The following is an 18,737-nucleotide window of genomic DNA, read 5'->3' on the forward strand; positions in this document are numbered from 1 at the left end:
TTTAGTACATAACAACAATGTGTTTTTATTCAATTTTCCATTTGCTAATAGAGGGTGAATTTCTCCATAAGCACAGGTAATTAACACACTAAAACAGCATTTTTCAAATTGCAAGTTGCAATTTAGTGAGATAATGAGCAGCAATTATTTTAAATGAAAAAGTACAGAACTATCAGACAACATACACACTGTACTTTTTCCTTAAAATATTTGTTATGTACATAAATACATACATTAAAGTGTGTATGGATGGAATGTAAGATATATTTTTAACTGTGCATTTAAGTTTTAAAAGTTTCAAACATACTTCACTAAATTGTTCACATCTCTTGCCACCATTCATGGCTTAAGCAGGAATTATTGCTGATTCTTCCCCAAACCTACTTCAATTTACCCTTTCTTAAAGAATAGCCAGGTTGTAACACAGAAATGAAAATGAAAGGCAATATTATGACATTATTTGTCATATTATAACATTGACAATATTAAACACAACTTTAGGAAATCTGAACACTGATTACTTATCCCTCTAAATTACATAAAGTCTGAAGGAAACCTGAAACAAATTTGAAGCCTCTTATTTCAACCAAGAGATTTTAAAGGCAACAGACTCTTGAAGTGCATAACTAATAAATACCTAAGTGAAGCATCAGATCAATTATTAGCGAAGGTAGAAGAGACCTTAGCATTATAAGTATTTAATTTTAAGACCAAAATAGGCTATGAACTTTTTCTGTGCACATTAGATAAGTTACAAAACCTGCTTTCCTTTTACATTGGTTGAGGGAGCTATAATAGAAAAAAGAAGTTTGCGTATTAGTGACAATATTGGAATTTATTTATGTTTAAATTCAGAAAAAATAGAAATTAACCACATTTACTTTCGAGTAATTACTAAAGAGTCATTCTGAAATTATTAAAAGTATGAGCTAGGAAAATTTTATATTTGTCAAGTATACTTCAAAGTAAACTTAAAACACAAAATATGACCCTTATTTTTTGTATATAACTGGTCTCTGTCATATCAATAAAGAAAATTTATTAGAGAATGTAATCCTTTCAACATTGTTTTCATTCTGTTTAGTTTTTAAAAATATAATTATCTAATCCAGAAATGAAAATATAAGAATATAAACCTAACTAATGATAACAGAATTCTAAGTTTGAGGCAAACTGGAACTTCAATTTCAAATTTTCCTGCTAGAAATATCAATGTATCTCTGGAGAATGAAGAGGGGGTAACATTTCACTTATTATTTGCACTAATATATAGTTATATTTTATAACAAACATGTATTTTAAATTCTTGGAAAAAACTGAGATTCTAAAAAGAATGAAAACAATTAGATTATACCTTAGGGACTGCAGGCACTTACACATTACTTATCTATTCTCTCTATGTATGCATAAACACACAGCGCAAACCTGTATAAACCATTACAGGAAGCATAAAAGGAAAACCAATATGGCAAAAGAAACAATCACAGAACTTTCATAAATAATCCTAAATAAGGGACAGCTGCTATAATAGGGCATAAAATGAGGCTCTTGGTTTAGATCTCTAGAGAAGGCAAAATATAAATGAGTTACAAGGAAATACATACCCCTTCATTAGGAAAGTGACCATTTGCCCAGCACTAAACTCTTAAAGGAACTAGTTGAAGGAAATGTGAGAAAAATGTTCTTTGTTGTTTCTTATATTAATTCTCATTAAACTTGAAGGCATATTTTAAAACAGAATTCTTAATAGCATATTTCTATATTTAGAAAGCCAAAATAGTTTGGTTATACATTCCTAGCTGTCTACTCTAAAAGACTGCCTACATCTTAGGAAACTAGAGCAGGGTTTAGAAAATACCTCAGATATCTAATATCTACTGGTCCTTAACCATTCTACCAGACAACCCTTAACAACAACTCTTGACACCAACCATTCCTATATACATGTCATCTCATCTTTGATCTGACTAAACCTCCATTTCTTTGCTTCTTCAATTCTTTCTTTTCTCTAAATTCCCCCAACATAGTATTTTGACTCAAATGTGAAAAAAATATGACCTCAAAATATCTTAATAACTTGGACTCCCTCCATAAACAAGATAATGTTTTAATAAAGCATAATGATAATAAAATTTAAGTACCACACATTTGAAAACCATTATTTTGCAGAGCAAGAACTTATAAACTAAATAAACTACATCACAAGACTGGCCCATTGTCTGCTTCTATATGGTACACAAGCTAAGAGTGTTTTTACATTTTTAAACAGTTGCTTAAAAAATACAACACAAAAAATAATATGAGGGTGAAATCCTCTATGGCCCAAAAAGTCAAAAATATTGACTGTCTCAGTTCAGTTCAATCGCTCAGTCATGTCCGACTCTTTGCGACCCCATGAAGCACAGCACACCAGGCCTCCCTGTCCATCATCAACTCCCGGAGTTCACTCAAACTCATGTCCATCGAGTCGGTGAGGCCATCCAGCCATCTCATTCTCTGTCGTCCCCTTCTCCTCCTGCCCCCAATCCCTCCCAGCATCAGAGTCTTTTCCAGTGAGTCAACTCGTCGCATGAGGTGGCCAATGTATTGGAGTTTCAGCTTTAGCATCAGTCCTTCCAATGAACACTAAGGACTGATCTCCTTTAGAATTGACTATCTAGCTCTTTACACAAAAGTTTGCCAATCCTTGTTTACATCATGTATTGAATATTTGTTTTAGAAAACATTTCCTCTTATACTATGGAATAATAGAAAAATGGAATAATATTCCATTCTAATGAGTATCAAATAGCTTTGACATTCAGTTGACTTTTAAAACAAAACAAAGGACTCTACCCGTACATTAAATGTAACGAAAAAAATTTTAATCCTTAAGGCAAATGCTTTTAAAATCTATGTAAATTTTAAAAATTTACTCATTTGCTATAGCTTCCATCAGCCCATTTCTCCTACTCAACTCCTCATCCAACTACTTGAATATATTCTATATAAACTTAACAGTCATTGCAGAGTTGCAGATCCTTTGCTTTTCCAAGTATTGCCCTCTACAGATACTCGACTCCAAATGAAAGTGGCACAACTTATTCTCGAAAGCTGTGACTCAAGCCCATTATTTCTAATCTACCAAGCTCTGTCCCATTTTTTATTTATTCCATTAGACTAGCTTTAAAAGGTATTATTAATTAGACCTAGTAATTAAATCATATAGATTTGTGTGATACTCAAAAAGAAAAAGTTCTTATTAGCTAAATACATATTCTACAGTTTATTAATAACTTAATCGCTTTCCTCAAGGTTGCCACACTTTGCTACCAAAGAATTACAGAATTCCAATCAGAATATAGATAATTACTTTTGTTGTCATTTTCTTATTATCATCTCTATCCACACAATCTCACCTATTTTCTCTTGCAAACTAATAAAAAGTTGTCCCTCCCTTTTAGGAACTCTAATATATTAATTTCTCTTTGACATTTGCACTTTTCTTCTTAATTTATTTTCTGGGTTCTTTGCCCAAATTTCAAATATGCAGAAATGTTAAGACTCTGATGTATAAATCCCAAAATTCTGTATTAGATTAGCAATTTGTCAACATCCCTTCTTCTACAGGAAACCAAGTTCATATATTTCATCATTGAAAATGCCACTGACTATTCCTCCAAGAGGTCCTTTCAGAATAATAATTTACCTCTCACTCATTAAAACTCACCAATACTTTTTTTTTAAGTCTAAGACACACAGCAATACAACAAGCAATGAATTATATGTTGTCTACAGAAGTTTATACGGAATGTGAAAAAACCCTTAGAATGGCGAATTCAGATTTAAGATTACATACTATTAAATAACAAGAAAACCCTCTGAGTGGTCTGATGAATTAAGAGAAATGTAAGGTAGACTTTACATAAGTGATTTGATCAGGTGGAATACATTCAATTTAATTACATAAATTAAACATCAGACTTTGAAAAACTGATGTGGACTGGTCAATTTCAGAAGAGTTCTGAATTCTTAATATATATAAAAAAAGATAATATGCACATTTTAAAACTCTTTCTATTCCAGAAGAGTTCTAATCATTTAGTTCTAAAGAGTACTGAATACCACTAAGTTATGCAAATGACAAAGTGCTAAAATAGAAATGCTACAAAGATCTCAAAAAGATCAAACTCTTTTGTTAGTATTTTTTAAAATATATTTTGAAATTATAAATTGTTTTTCACCACAGTAATATTTTAAATGGCCCCTAATATAGGAATGCTTATGAAAACCATGATATAGATATGAAACATTATCGAGCCATTGAAAATGTTTATGAAGAGCTTATAACATCAAGGAAAGATGTTTATTGTAATGGTAAGCTAAAGAGCAGAGTTCAAAATTCCATATATACAATAATTCCAGTTAAATTTTAAATAAAAATTATTTAGAAGAAAAAAAATATTGGACAAAATATACCAAAATATTAACAGGAAAAGTCTGAGTAGTGGGGAAAGGGTTTGTTTTTCTACTTTTTCTTTTCTATATATTCATGACATTTATAATGGAAAAATATAACATTTATTTTTTCTAAGTTCTATACAAAGATAATTTTTTAAGGTCCCTTATATTAATCTTCACATTACTGAGGTAATAGAAAAAAGCATTTAAAGAAATCATCAAGCTACCACATTTAAAGTGTAAAATTCAGTAAAAATTGGAAGAAACCGGGCAAAATTTCACTCTCAAGGCTGATTATTTTAACTTGACAACTAAGTTTTAATAAAACCATTAAGGTTTTCTTCTCTATCAAAATCACAGAGAAGATAATCACGAGACAAAAAAGATGGAAACAAAAAAACAACCTAACACCGAGTTTGTATCTTCCAAATCATACATGTAAGTAAACTCACAGAATAAAGGCTGCCAGCACTACAGACTGCAAGCGTTTATTATGTATTCCTCATGGACAAAATAGGAAAACAGTGTGGTCTCACTTGTGAAATATGATTGATTGAAGACTCCATCCTTCGTAGTTGGGATGCCTGGATATCCAGCATCTGCAGGACATTGTTGGCCAATGTATTGATCAGATAGGCAACACTTGCTAAGGACTGGGTGGTGTAGGCTTTGGTTTCTTCTAGGGCTCGCTGCTTATCCGCTGACTAGAAAAACAAACAATCATTACTTCAAAGATAACCCATTCTATCAATCTAATATTCAAAAATACTCACCCAAACCATTATGTGGCTGAATCTACATGCATTAATTTAAAACGCTTTGAAAACCAATTATCAGTATTCATGTAAACCCAACAACTAAATTATTGACTTGAGTTCACTAATGTTTTCATGTTGAATAGATACATCTTTGTAGAGATGCAAATAAAATCCTGAAGCCATTGTTTACAAAATGAGGTCTGATGGATATTTTGAAAAATGGCAGCAAGCACACAGCCTCTCATGGTTGCTGCTTGGAAAGGTAGCACCGATTTGAATGTGTAAGTTCCAGTGCACATTTTTCTATACTCCTGAGTTCTTCCTTTTCTTCCACTCTAACATATACAATGTGACTATAAAGTAATGGTCCGATTAAAGTAATAATAACAAAATAAGAATGATAAGGATAAAATGATGAAGTATATAAAATAATAATTGTGATGATAAAATAAAAATAGGAAAAGGATCCTTTCTGCCCAAGCATCTTAAGTGTTATAACCCTATGAAGCACAAATAATGACATATCATAAATCCTACTTGATAAACAGAAACTACACAGTAAAAAAGTGGTGAGCTGACCACTTCCAAGATCACAACGCAAAGCAACAGTTCAGTTCAGTTCAGTTCAGTCACTCAGTCGTGTCCGACTCTCCACGACCGGATGAATCACAGCACACCAGGCCTCCCTGTTTATCACCAACTCCCGGAGTTCACTCAAACTCATGTCCACAGAGTCGGTGAAAGCAACAGTAAAGTTACATATTCTATGCTGGAACTGCCAAATACCATTTTCCTGCCCTAGTTCTATACAAAGACTCTATGGTTCAGTAGAAAGGACGTAAGCCTCTGAATCAAAATCCTTTTACCTTAATGTCAGTTCTAATACTATAGTATGTCATATTCTAAGTAGTTGTGAATATCAAATAAATCCAAAACTATACATCATTTTATCTAACAACTGTCATTCCATCTTTGAGTAGTCATCAACTGTTCAAAATCCACTACGTTCCACTCTGCCTTCTGCCACACAGTACAGGACTCAGAATCAGTAAACCTAGAGACAATTTCTTCCAGAGGGAGCAAAATACTTTTGAAGCAGCAGTAGTTAAAATAAATAAAATAATATTGCTTTAACTTGAAAGGAGTTAAGAATCACTGTATTGATTTTTTGGATCTTCTCGACCCAGGGATCAAACCCAGGTCTCCCCCATTGCAGGCAGACGCTTTAACCTCTGAGCCACCAGGGAAGCCCAATCTCAGTTTCATTAACACTTGAAACTAAATCTGATTAAAGATAAATACTTGTTTAAAAATATCATATAGATTTTCAGATTGCTGCTGATGTTCGGTCACTAAGTTGTGTCCGACTCTTGGTGATCTCAGGGACTGTAGCACGCCAGGCTTCCCTCCCCGCTTCACTATCTCCTGTAGTTTGCTCAAATTCATGTCCATTGATTCGGTGATGCTATCCTAAATATCTCATCCTCTGTTGTCCCCTTCTTTTGCCTTCAACCTTTCCCAGGATCTTTTCCAATGAATCAGCCCTTCGCATCAGGTGGCCAAAGTATTGGAACTTTAGCACTAGTCCTTCCAATGAATATTCAGGGTTGATTTCCTTTAGGACTGATGGGTTTGATCTCTTTGTAGTCCGAGGAACTCTCGAAAGTCTTCTCCAGCACAACTCAAAAGCATCAAAAAATTTCCAGATTATGGTTGCATATTTAAGGAGTTTGTATGTCACTGGTCCATCCTAACAAGTAAAAATCTGAAGACTTAAAAATCAATAACTTTTTACTTCAAAGTACAAAATAGCTAAGCCAGTAACACTTTTCAGATATTACTCTAAATCAGAGTATTTATTACAGAGAATAACCAGAAATTAAAATTTTTTTTTAATTTATTTGTCAGTAGACTTCAAATGATCGAGGGGAGGGATGGATATTTGGACAGATACTTTCCAGGCAACCTTTTTTATATAGACAGCTTTTGAGATTTTTTTGAAAAGCAAATAGTATTAATGTAATTCAACCTTCAAATCACTTCATGCTATGCCTTTATTCCTAGTATGTATGCAAAAATCATGTGGCAAAGATAAGAGAGGCCTTTCCATATCAGATGGGTTTCACGTATGTCTACTTTTCTATGGAAGATTTCTTTCCCATGGAAGATTCCTTGTTGCTTTTAATATTTATTTCTTCATCTTTTATTTTTGTCACTTTGATTAATGTGTGTCTCAGCATGTTCCTCCTTGAGTTTATCCTGTTCGGGATTCTCTGCGCTTCCTGGACTTGAGTGCTTCCTTTCTCATGTTAGGGAAGTTTTCAGCTCTAAGATCTTCATTTTCTCAGGATCTTTTTCTTCTGCTTCTGGAACCCCTATAATGCAGATGTTGTTGCGTTATAACATAGATAAATCCCAGGGGTCTCTGAGATTGTCCTCATTTCTTTTAATTCTTTTTTCTTTATTTTGTTCTGTGGCAGTGATTTCCATCACTTCTGTGTTCCAGCTCACTTATTCAGTTATTCTGCCTCAGTTATTCTGCTACTGATTCCTTCTAATGTATTTTTCGCACTTCCCCAGGATCTCAGTGGTAAAGAATTTGCCTGCAATGCAGGAGACGTGGGTTCAGTCCCTGGGTAGAGAAGATCCCCTGGAGAAGGAAATGGTAACCCACTCCAGTATTCTTGCCTGGGAAATCCCACAGAAGAGGAGCCTGTCAGGCTACATATAGTCTATGGAGGCGTCACAAAGAGTTGGACATGACTTAGGAAGTAAACAACAACAAATTTTATAAGAGCTGATATTCTAAGTTTGAGAATTTTGTGCTTGCTTCAGCAACACATATATTAAGCTCGAGATTTTTTTCCTATAAAGTTAAGTGTTCAATAAAGACTGGAATAAATTCAAATAGAATCTATTTCAATAAAACTGATATAAAAGTACTACTTTATTAAACTGATATAAAAGGCTACTTTAACCTTGAAGCCCTATAAATGACATCTTATTTTACATAAAAGCACTATAATCGACGTTATTTTTTAATTATTCAAAAAAGTAAATACCAGGGACAGCATTCTTATCTTTTGCTACAAGCAAATTTAATTTTCAGAGTTACAGTTTGTGCATTAAAGACACTATATAGCACCTCAACCCATTTATCTGATATTCCTACTTAAATGGGATTTAGTTCCTTAAAAAAAAGAAGAAATTTATATTCCTCTATAAACCTATGATTTTTTTTCCTTTATCTAAATTTCTAATGTTTAGTACAAATAGTGCTACGAGAAAAGATCCTTACATAGAATAAAGTGACCTATTGCCAAGTTCCATTCTAGGCAATGATTAAGTCTTCCTACTGGGTTATTTCTTTACTTTGCCTCATGATAACTGATTTCTTATCTCTATACAGAGATAGAAAGAAAGTGAAAGTGAAGCTGTTCAGTCGTGTCGGACTCTTTGGACCCCATGGACTGTAGCCTACCAGGCTCCTCTGTCCATGGGATTCTCCAGGCAAGAGTACTGGAGTGGGTTGCCGTTTCCTTTTCCAGGAGATCTTCCCAACCCAGGGATCGAACCTGGGTCTCCCACATTGCAGGCAGCAGCTTTACCATCTGAGCCATAAGAAAGTCTTTATTCCCAAAGACTCTTCAGGCTGCTCTTCTTGCTGTACCCGCAACCCTTAGAAAGAAGTTTCATTCCTTACTTAGCTATCACTTCCAAGCATAGAATTTTTAAATCTATTTACATCTTACCTTCCATCTCTCCCAAACTTGTATTTCTATTTACATGGCACCTCACCTCATATAATGCACCATATTAGTGTATCTGTAACTCATCAGTTTCCCCCAAACTACTACTTCCTACTTCTCTTAACAACACTGTTACTCCATCACCTCAGGTATTGTCCAAGTCTCTGTATCCTACAACCTTAACAGTAGTCATGATACTTGTTTTCTATCTGTGCCCTACATTTTCCTTTCTTTCAACTGTTCCTGCCTACATTCTACTTTAGGCCCTCATTATCTCTTGCCAGGACTGCTATACCTGTTTCCAGGAATCTTAAACATGGTGCTGCAGATTCATCTTTCTAAATCAGTTCTGAAGCCCCCAGAGCTTCATCTTAACTACTTAAATAAAAGCTCCTTTACTTTTCATTTACAGTCTTCCTTAATATGGCCTAGAATTTATCTTCCATTCAACCCTGCTGCTGCTGCTGCTAAGTCACTTCAGTCGTGTCTGACTCTGTGTGACCCCACAGACGGAAGCCCACCAGGCTCCGCCATCCCTGGGATTCTCCAGGCAAGAACACTGGAGTGGGTTGCCATTTCCTTCTCCAATGTGTGAAAGTGAAAAGTGAAAGTGAAGTCGCTCAGTCGTGTCCGACCCATAGCGACCCCACGGACTGCAGCCTACCAGGCTCCTCCATCCATGGGATTTTCTAGGCAAGAGTACTGGAGTGGCTTGCCATTGCCTTCTCCGCCATTCAACCCTACTAGAACCTTAAATTACAGTTTAATTAGACTTATGGTTCTCAAAACAGACTTTGGTTTCTTACCTTTGTGCCTCTGCCTATTTTCTTCACCTGTAACCCATCAACTTCCGCAACAACTCATTCCCTACCTTATCTTCCCAGACTGTGATACTCATCATTTCTCACTGATAACAAAATGTGGGAATTATCAGATTTACAGCACAAACTTTATACTATGTGTGTGTTTCACTGACCCAAACTCCCACACTCCCCCATGTGGGAAGACCTTGAAGGTAGTATTATGCCTTACACATCTCCCATCTCGTTACATACAGGAGTTACATATTATCTGTTGAAGTGTATCCACCAAAATGTTCCAAAGAATCAAAGTTACTTTTATCACCCAAGTGATTTCTTTGATCTCCAGAAGCTCTGGCAACATCCATGGTAATCATGCCTTACTAGTAAATTCAAACTTGTTTTTCAATTTGATGTTCTGGGATGGGCACTGAGAAACATGAAGACTAAGAACATTACACCTTCTGGAGCAGCTCAAGACTGTAGCATATTATACTAGACTACTACTATTATTTATTTTTCTTCTTCACTTCCACAAAAAGGACAACAGATTTGGTATATTTAAACATATAGATAATGGGCAGGAAAAGAATGGTAATACTTAAGGTAAATGAGTATGGACATGCAGGCAAGGATTCTCCTCTACAGATCTACTGTCTTTCCTTCTCTTCTCCAGCAGGAAACCTCTCACTCACTCTAGCCCAGTCTACTACACTACCTGAAAAATATGTAACTATTTTGGTTCTGGGTATAAATTGTTACATTAGGTAAAGTACAGGTACTTCAGTTCAGTTCAGTCGCTCAGTCGTGTCCGACTCTCCGCGACCCCATGAATCACAGCACGCCAGGCCTCCCTGTCCATCACCAACTCCTGGAGTTCGCTCAAACTCATGTCCACAGAGTCAGTGATGCCATCCAGCCATCTCATTCTCTGTCGTCCCCTTCTCCTCGTCTCATTTAATTGGTTATCTTACCTAAAGTATTAAACAATTTCTTCTAGATCTGCCACAATTAATTCATCAGTTCATTTCAATAAATTCTTGTAGACTGAATGTTACAGGACAGACATCATACTATATACCAGAATATGAAAATGAGACTCATTCTCTGCACTCTAGAAAGTTTCAGTCCAATACAGACAAAGGCATATAAACAGAAAATGTTAATGCAGAATGGTCAGGAATATCAATGGTATCCAAGTAGGAACACTTAGATGACCATCCAAGTAGAGTCTCAAAGAACAGAGTCAATTCAGCCAAGCAGGAGTGAGAGAAATTATTCCAGGTAGAGCAAACAGCCTAAATAAAGGCACAGAGGTATGAAAAGATTCTTGAATCCAGAACACATGTAAGTTTGGTATTATTAACATATGATTAGTTCTCCACTGTCCCTACTTTAAGACTGAGACATGTGCTGAAATTTAAGGTTAGTATAGTAATGAACTGTTTTTAGTAATGAACTTTTATCTCTCACAAAATTACTAAGAAATTACAATATCACACATATAATTAACCCCCAGTACAGTTATGGCAGAGTCATAGCACCAGACTCAATAATGGTCTGAGGAGAGGGGAATATTCTTAGATTACCTATTTACTGAGCTTTCAGTTCTGCACTCCAAGAAATCATGTAACTAAACCAAATTGGAAAGAAATGCTCCATTACTCAATCTAACTGAAACTAAAGAGGCATCTTCTAAAATATATGCCAATTATTACATATAAGTGGAAAATGTTTGCCAAAAAACCACAGAGAATACTACAAATGTACTCTTACTTCTTAAGAATTGTTCAAATATTAAATTCTATGATACCTAAGGAAGAATGGGTATTTTCCTTGAACACTTTTTGCCTCTTCCACCTTTCCTTTCTCATTAGATCATTTATCTCTGCATTTGCTTCCAGACTCTTAGAGAATGCAGTCTATAAAAAAGCACAGTATTCAAATTAGCATGAGTTATTCGAGTCATAGTGAAAAAGAGCAAAGCATAACTAGATAAGCATGCACAATTCACCAAGAAAAGAACACAAGACAAACACAAACATGGAAAAACATTCAGCCACACAAGTGATAGGGGGGAAAAATGACACAATAAAGCACCATTTTTACCAAGCAATTAACAAGAAAAAAGTTTTAAAGAATATAGCTGTATTGCCTTAAATTTGCTTTGTGGTTATTTTGCTTTGGTGATGAAGAAAGAAAAGCACATGCCAAGAATGCCAAATACTCTTAAGAAAAGAGAAGAAAAAACTACTGCACTTGCCAGGAGACTGCAGAAATCAAGAGAAGGGACTATTTTAAGAGGAAGACATAGCCACACTACTGAGAAGACAGCAAAGATGAGGTCAGAAAAGTATCCGATAAATAGCTGTGTCAATATGGTATCGCTTGATGAATTTTTAAAAAGCATTTTTAGCTGAGTAGTAGCATAGAAATCAGATCAGAATTAATTTTAAGAATTGAAGAAAGCATATATAGATAACTCTTTGTATGTTGGCCATATAACAAATTAAAGAAATGGAACCAGAGCTTGAAGAGAATACAGTGGTAAAGAAATGTTTCAGCCAGGAGATACCGGGTTTACATACAGAGATAAATGATCTAATGAGAAAGGAACGGTGGAAGAGGCATAAAGTGTTCAAGGCAAAAAACAAATATTTCAGAAGGGGAGAGTTCAACTGGAGTGACTAGAGGAGAACAGTTCTTTTGGAAACTGTCCTTTTTGGAAAAAAGGCAAAGGAGAAAGTTGCTGCAGCTGTGAAAAGGGTCATAGACTTTAAGGTGAAAAGATGAAGATTTAGCCTAGTTTTAATCTCTGAAGTATGAGGAATGGCAATACATAAAACTGAAGAGGACAGAGAGACAGATGAAGATGTGACATAGTTATCTCAGAAAGTGAAAACACGGAGGATTAATTGAGATCCTATATGCCAAGAATTTAGCACAGAACTTGGCATAACAGAAGAGCTCAATAAATGATGGCCCTTTTATCTGATCTGATCTCTAGATGTAGGAAACCTTTTACATATACAGCCATGGTCAGAACGGACAACTATGATCTTTCAAACTGCAATACCATAAAACTTTTAAAATAATAAAGCTTCGAAATATAAACAAGCAAATAAAAACCCAGCACCCAACAGGGTAAAAAAACACGTAAATTTAAATACATAAATTTAAGACAGAAAATTTAAAACCAACTCTGTAAATGATAGCTATACTGAAAAGACAAGCCACCAAGTGGCTTAAAATATTTACAAAACATATTTGATAAAGAACTGGTAACCAAAATACACAAGGAACTCTTAAAACTCAACAATAAGCAACGTTTTGTAATGGGCAAAAGAACTGAAGCAATACCTCACCAAAGAAGACAGAATGTAAATAACCATATGAAAAGATTTAACATTATATGTCATGAGGGAATTGCAAATTAAAAACAAGACACCACCACACACCTACTGTGTTCAGTCGCTCAGTCGTGTCCGACTCTACGCGACCCCGTGGACTATAGCCCATCAGGGTCCTTTGTCTATAGAATTTTCCAGGCAAGAATATTGGAATGGGTTGCCATTTCCTTCTCCAGGGGATCTTCCCAATCCAAGGATGGAACCTGCATCTCTTGCAGTGGAACAAAAACTCTCACTCATTGCTAGTGGGAATGCAGAACATCCACTTTGGAAGACAGTTTGGAAGTTTTTTACAAAATTAAATATACTCTTACCATACGATGCAGTAACCATGCTCATTAGTATTTACTCACAAGAGCTGAAAATTTTTGTACAAATTTTATACAAGGATGGAGGCTTCCCTGGTGGCTCAGATAGTAAAGAATCTGTCTGCAATGTAGAAGACCCGGGTTTGATCCCTGGGTGGGGAAGATCCTCTTACCGTAGGATTCAGCACTTGGTATTTTCCCAAAGGATTTGGAAAATATGGCCACTCAAAAACCTATACACAGATGCTGATAGTAGCTTTATTCATTATTGCCAAAGCTTAAAAGCAACCAAGATGAATGGACAAATAAACTGTGATACAAATAACTGAACACTATCTAGCACTAAAACGCAAATGAGGTATCAAGCCATGAAAAGACTAGAGGAATCATAAATGCGTATTCCTGAGTGAGAGAAACCAATCTAAAAATGCTACATACTGTATGAGTCTAACTATATGGCATTCTGGAAAAGGCAAAATCATGGAGACGGTTAAAAAGATCAGTGGTTGCCAGGAGTTTGTGGAAAGAGAAGAAGGGATAAATAGGTGTAATTCTGGAGATTCTTAGGGTAGTGAAAACTATTCTGTATAGTACTGTAATGGTGGGTATGTGTCACTATACATTCATCAAAATTAACAGACTGCACAAAAGCCCTAATGTAAACAATGGACTTTATTTAGTAATTACAATATTGGTTCAGCTCTAATAACTACCACACTAATGGAAGATGTTAATAAAAGGGGCAAGTGGGGGAGGAGTTTAGGTAGATATGAGAACTCTCTAAAACTGGTCTAAAACAAAAACCCTGTAACCAAGATTCTTATAAGACAGCTCTAACCAGCTACATTCTGCTCTACTTATTGAGCCCACAGCGGGAGGAAAATCAGTATTTTTGCCCTTCCAAACTCTAGAAGTACTAGATCCTCCCAATACAGCCTCCTCGCTTTGCTCCACACTTGAGTGGGATTTAATCTTAAGACTTTCCTCAAGAAAAGTCAGGCAACAATTTTCACGCCTACCCCATATCATGTCCAGTTCAGACTAGAGTCATCATCTACCCATTTCTCTCCTGGGGCACAGCTCAAGCATTTCTACAGATGCGCAAGCCTCAAACTGGACATGTGATCTCAATCCTCCTTTTCAATAAACAACCTCTATCTCTATGACTGACTTTCATAACCTCTCCTGATTTACTTGAAGATGAGGGAGAAGCACAGCACTTCTACAAACCCTCTGATAAGAAATCTTCATTCACGTACATACACATATGTATGTAATACACATTCATGTACAAACACATATGGAAATGAATGGATATATATCCATATGTTTGTACATTTATGGATATACAGAGAATAAAGGGCTAAAAAGCAGTCTAATCTCTCAGAAGGTCCTATACAAGCAACCTAACATCCTTTATTAAAATACGGAGGTAACTTGTTAAATATTTTCCTCACCTTTGGAGCCTGAACTATAACATGAAGACAACAATAAAAAAGTCTCATTTAATATCTTGTTACATAAATAATTAGAAACCATGAATATGTCCAATAACAAAAAAAGAGTTAAACTTTCATAACTGTATCATATTAAAAACTTATGAACAATATTTATGTTGGAAAGAAGAATGGAAAACTAATTGAAATTCTAAATAATGAACCCACAACAACAGGAATTTGATTATAATGCAACTATCTCCAGACAGCTGCAACATGGTCTTGAATTGTATAAACTGTAAAAAATTAAAACCTTTTAATTTTTAAACTTTATAGCACTCATTGGTCAGGTTTTATTGTATCTCAACTGTGTAAAGTGGTATTATATAGTTTCATAGTATGTATATGTATATAAAAGTATGTATCATTAATAGACATTAAAAAGAAATATGTAATTATATATTATATATTAGTTATTAGAAGGAAATAAATGTTTTACTGGTAATGAGACTATAGATAATTTTATTCTTTTTACTTCTCCATTTTCTGTTATGTATTCCTCTTAGAACTAAAAGTATTTTTTCAGTAATCCTCTCCTATGCTTACAAGAAAAGAAGACCAACACTGTTACATCCTGGATCATGCCACATTACCTTTATCTTCACATGTATCTTTTAGTACAAAGTTAAGTCTTTGTCACAATTATGCAACTGAAGTAGTTGGGCTACTGTCACCATAACTGAGGTCACAGGAACTGTGTCATTCAGGGCCCAGCATACAAATAACCTAGAAACACATCACCATGTTGACCAACTGCAGAGCTCTTTTCTTTCCAAACTGATCTGATGAAAGTAGAACACATTAGAAACATTTCCTCTAACCAACAAAAAGTCATTCTGAATTACATCTTCTAAAAATTCATGAAGGACCACAAAGGAAGTAATAATTTTTCACTGGCCTCCTCAGTAATACAGCAGAATCACTCAAATTCTGCATTCATGTGGGCAATTCAGTTTGTGGCAGTTGACTCCCATTCTCCTTCCACCTTACCCACGCCACAGGTATGAATACATGACCCAGGCATACCTAAAGTTCACCAATCCTTTGGACACTGACTGATCTAGGGGGCACTGATTCAAGTTAAGCCAATAAGAGTCTCTGGAACTTTTCTAACAGATTGTAAAGCATTATTTAGCAAAGGTTGCTGTATGGCCACAGAGACCACATGTTCTGACTTCCCTTCAAGAGACGATGCTTTAAGGGAGCCCAGCTGACTGATAGTCACCAGCTGCACCTTTAGAGATGGTGCTCATGCTGAGCCACACTTCTCCTAAGAAATGTACTACTGCTGAATAATAAAGTATAGATCATACTTGGAAGTATTTACCCTGATTTTGATCCTTGCTGGTATTTTGTATATGATATCACAAGAGCCAAGAGAGACAATCCCTTTGTTGAGTCAACATTCTCAGCTCGGAAATAACCTGATCTTGGAGGCATGCCTTTAAATACTGGTACAGCCTCTGGTTTTTCAAGGGAGCTTTCTTTCCTGCTTGCTGGGCTCATCATCTGGTGCTTCTTACCTAGGCCCTATCCTGAGCCCAATTCTATGATCCCTAGGCAAATTCCCTTTTTACTCTGAATCAGATCATCCCTAGTATTGAAATTCTCCTTTATACCTCTCTTGCTGAACTGCTACTTTGGCCTGTTCATACCTCTATATTATACCACCTCTATCCTCCATCGGCTGTGGTGGTCTAGTTTTTCTTACTTCATATTTACAGCTCTTCAACTGTCCTAAACTAAAACCCACTAAATTTGTTTCCCCTCATTATATCCCATTTTCCCTTTCCACTCTCTCAAAACTCACTGAAAAAATCCTCTCAACCCAAAACTGCACCATGTGTTTAAAGCATTCTTTCAGTTCAGTCGCTCAGTCGTGTCCAACTCTTTGCGACCGTGTGGACTGCAGCACGCCAGGCTTCCCTGTCCATCACCAACTCCCAGAGCTTGCTCAAACTCATGTCCATCGAGTTGGTGATGCCATCCAACCATCTCATCCTCTGTCATCCCCTTCTCCCCCTGCCTTCAATCTTTCCCAGCATCAGGGTTCTTTCCAATGAGTCAGTTCTTGGCATCAGGTGGCTGGCCAAAGTGTTAGAGCTTCAGCATCAGTCCTTCCAATGAATACTCAGGACTGATTTCCTCTAAGATTGACTGGTTGGATTTCCTTACCGTCCAAGGGACTCTCAAGAGTCTTCTCCAACACCACAGTTCAAAAGCATCAATTCTTCTGCGCTCAGCTTTCTTTATACTCCAGCTCTCACATCCATACATGACTACTGGAAAAACAACAGTTTTGACTAGACAGCCTTTGTCAGCAAAGCAATGTCTCTGTTTTTAAATATGCTCCCTAGATTGGTCATAGCTTTTCTTTCAAGGAGCAAGAGTCTTTTAATTTCATGGCTGCAGTCACCATCTGCAGTGATTTTGGAGGCCCAAAAAATAAAGTCAGCCACTGTTTCCCCATCTATTTGCCATGAAGTGATGGGACCAGATGCCAATATCTTAATTTTCTGAATGCTGAGTTTTAAGCCAACTTTCTCCCTCTGCTCTTTCACTTTCATCAAGAGACTCTTTAGTTCTTCTTTGCTTTCTGCCAAAAGGGTGGTGTCATCTGTGTATCTGAGGTTATTGATATTTCTTCCTGCAATCTTGATTCCAGCTTCTGCTTCATCCAGCCCAGAATTTCTCATGATGTACTCTGCATATAAGTAAGAAGGGTGACATTATACAGCCTTGACATACTCCTTTCCCGATTTGAAAACAGACTGTTGTTCATGTCCAGTTCTAACTGCTGCTTCTTGACCTGCATACAGATTTCTCAGGAGGCACGTCAGGTGGTCTGGTATTCCCATCTCTTCAAGAATTTTCCACAGTTTGTTGTAATGCACACAGTCAAAGGCTTTGGCATAGTCAATAAAGCAGAAATAAATGTTTTTCTGGAACTCTCCTGCTTTTTCAATGATCCAACGGATGTTGGCAATTTGATCTCTGGTTCCTCTGCCTTTTCTAAATCCAGCTTGAACACCTAGAAATTCATGGTTCACATACTGTTGAAGCCTGGTTTGGAGAATTTTGAACATTACTTTGCTAGTGTGTGAAATGACTGCAATTATGTGGTAGTTTGAACATTCTTTGGCATTGCCTTTCTTTGGGACTTAAAAAACTGACCTTTTCCAGTCCTACGGCCACTGCTGAGTTTTCCAAATTTGCTGGCACATTGAGTGCAGCACTTTCACAGCATCATCTTTTAGGATTTGAAGTAACTCAACTGGAATTCCATCACCTCCACAAGCTTTGTTTATAGTGATGCTTCCTAAGGCCCACTTGACTTCGCATTCCAGGATGTCTGGCTCTAGCTGAGTGATCACACCATTATGATTATCTGGGTCATGAAGATCTCTTTTGTATAGTTCTTCTGTGTATTCTTGCCACCTCTTAATATCTTCTGCTTCTGTTAGGTCCATACCATTTCTGTCCTTTACAGTGCCCATCTTTGCATGAAACATTCCCTTGGTAGCTCTAATTTTCTTGAAGAGATTTCTAGTCTTTCCCATTCTATTGTTTTCCTCTATTTCTTTGCATTGATCGCCGAGAAAGGCTTTCTCATCTCTCCTTGCTATTCTTTTTTTTTCACATGAAAATATTGACAATTTTATAAATAAAATCATTTTAAACAGTAAATACATGATAAAATTTCTCTGATATGAGTTATATTGTTCTATGATCGATTTTGAAAATATAAAAACTACCTCTTTTATAACTTAATTGTA

General features: G+C 36.0%; 1 protein-coding gene across 8 annotated transcripts in view; it reads right to left on the minus strand.

Annotated features, from left to right (window-relative positions):
* The window catches only part of ABI2 (abl interactor 2), a 107,237-nt gene that overhangs the window by 47,844 nt on the left and 40,656 nt on the right, over positions 1-18,737 (minus strand). For all 8 annotated transcript variants that reach the window (XM_088828203.1, XM_088828206.1, XM_088828208.1 and 5 more), the window contains exon 2: positions 4,977-5,144. In XM_088828203.1, coding sequence (XP_088684329.1) covers positions 4,977-5,144 — 168 coding nt within the window. The remainder of the gene's footprint in view (positions 1-4,976; positions 5,145-18,737) is intronic.

Source organism: Moschus berezovskii, chromosome 2 (genome assembly GCF_049115385.1).
Source record: "Moschus berezovskii isolate FMDL1 chromosome 2, NW_MosBer_1.0, whole genome shotgun sequence".
Taxonomy (NCBI): domain Eukaryota; kingdom Metazoa; phylum Chordata; class Mammalia; order Artiodactyla; family Moschidae; genus Moschus; species Moschus berezovskii.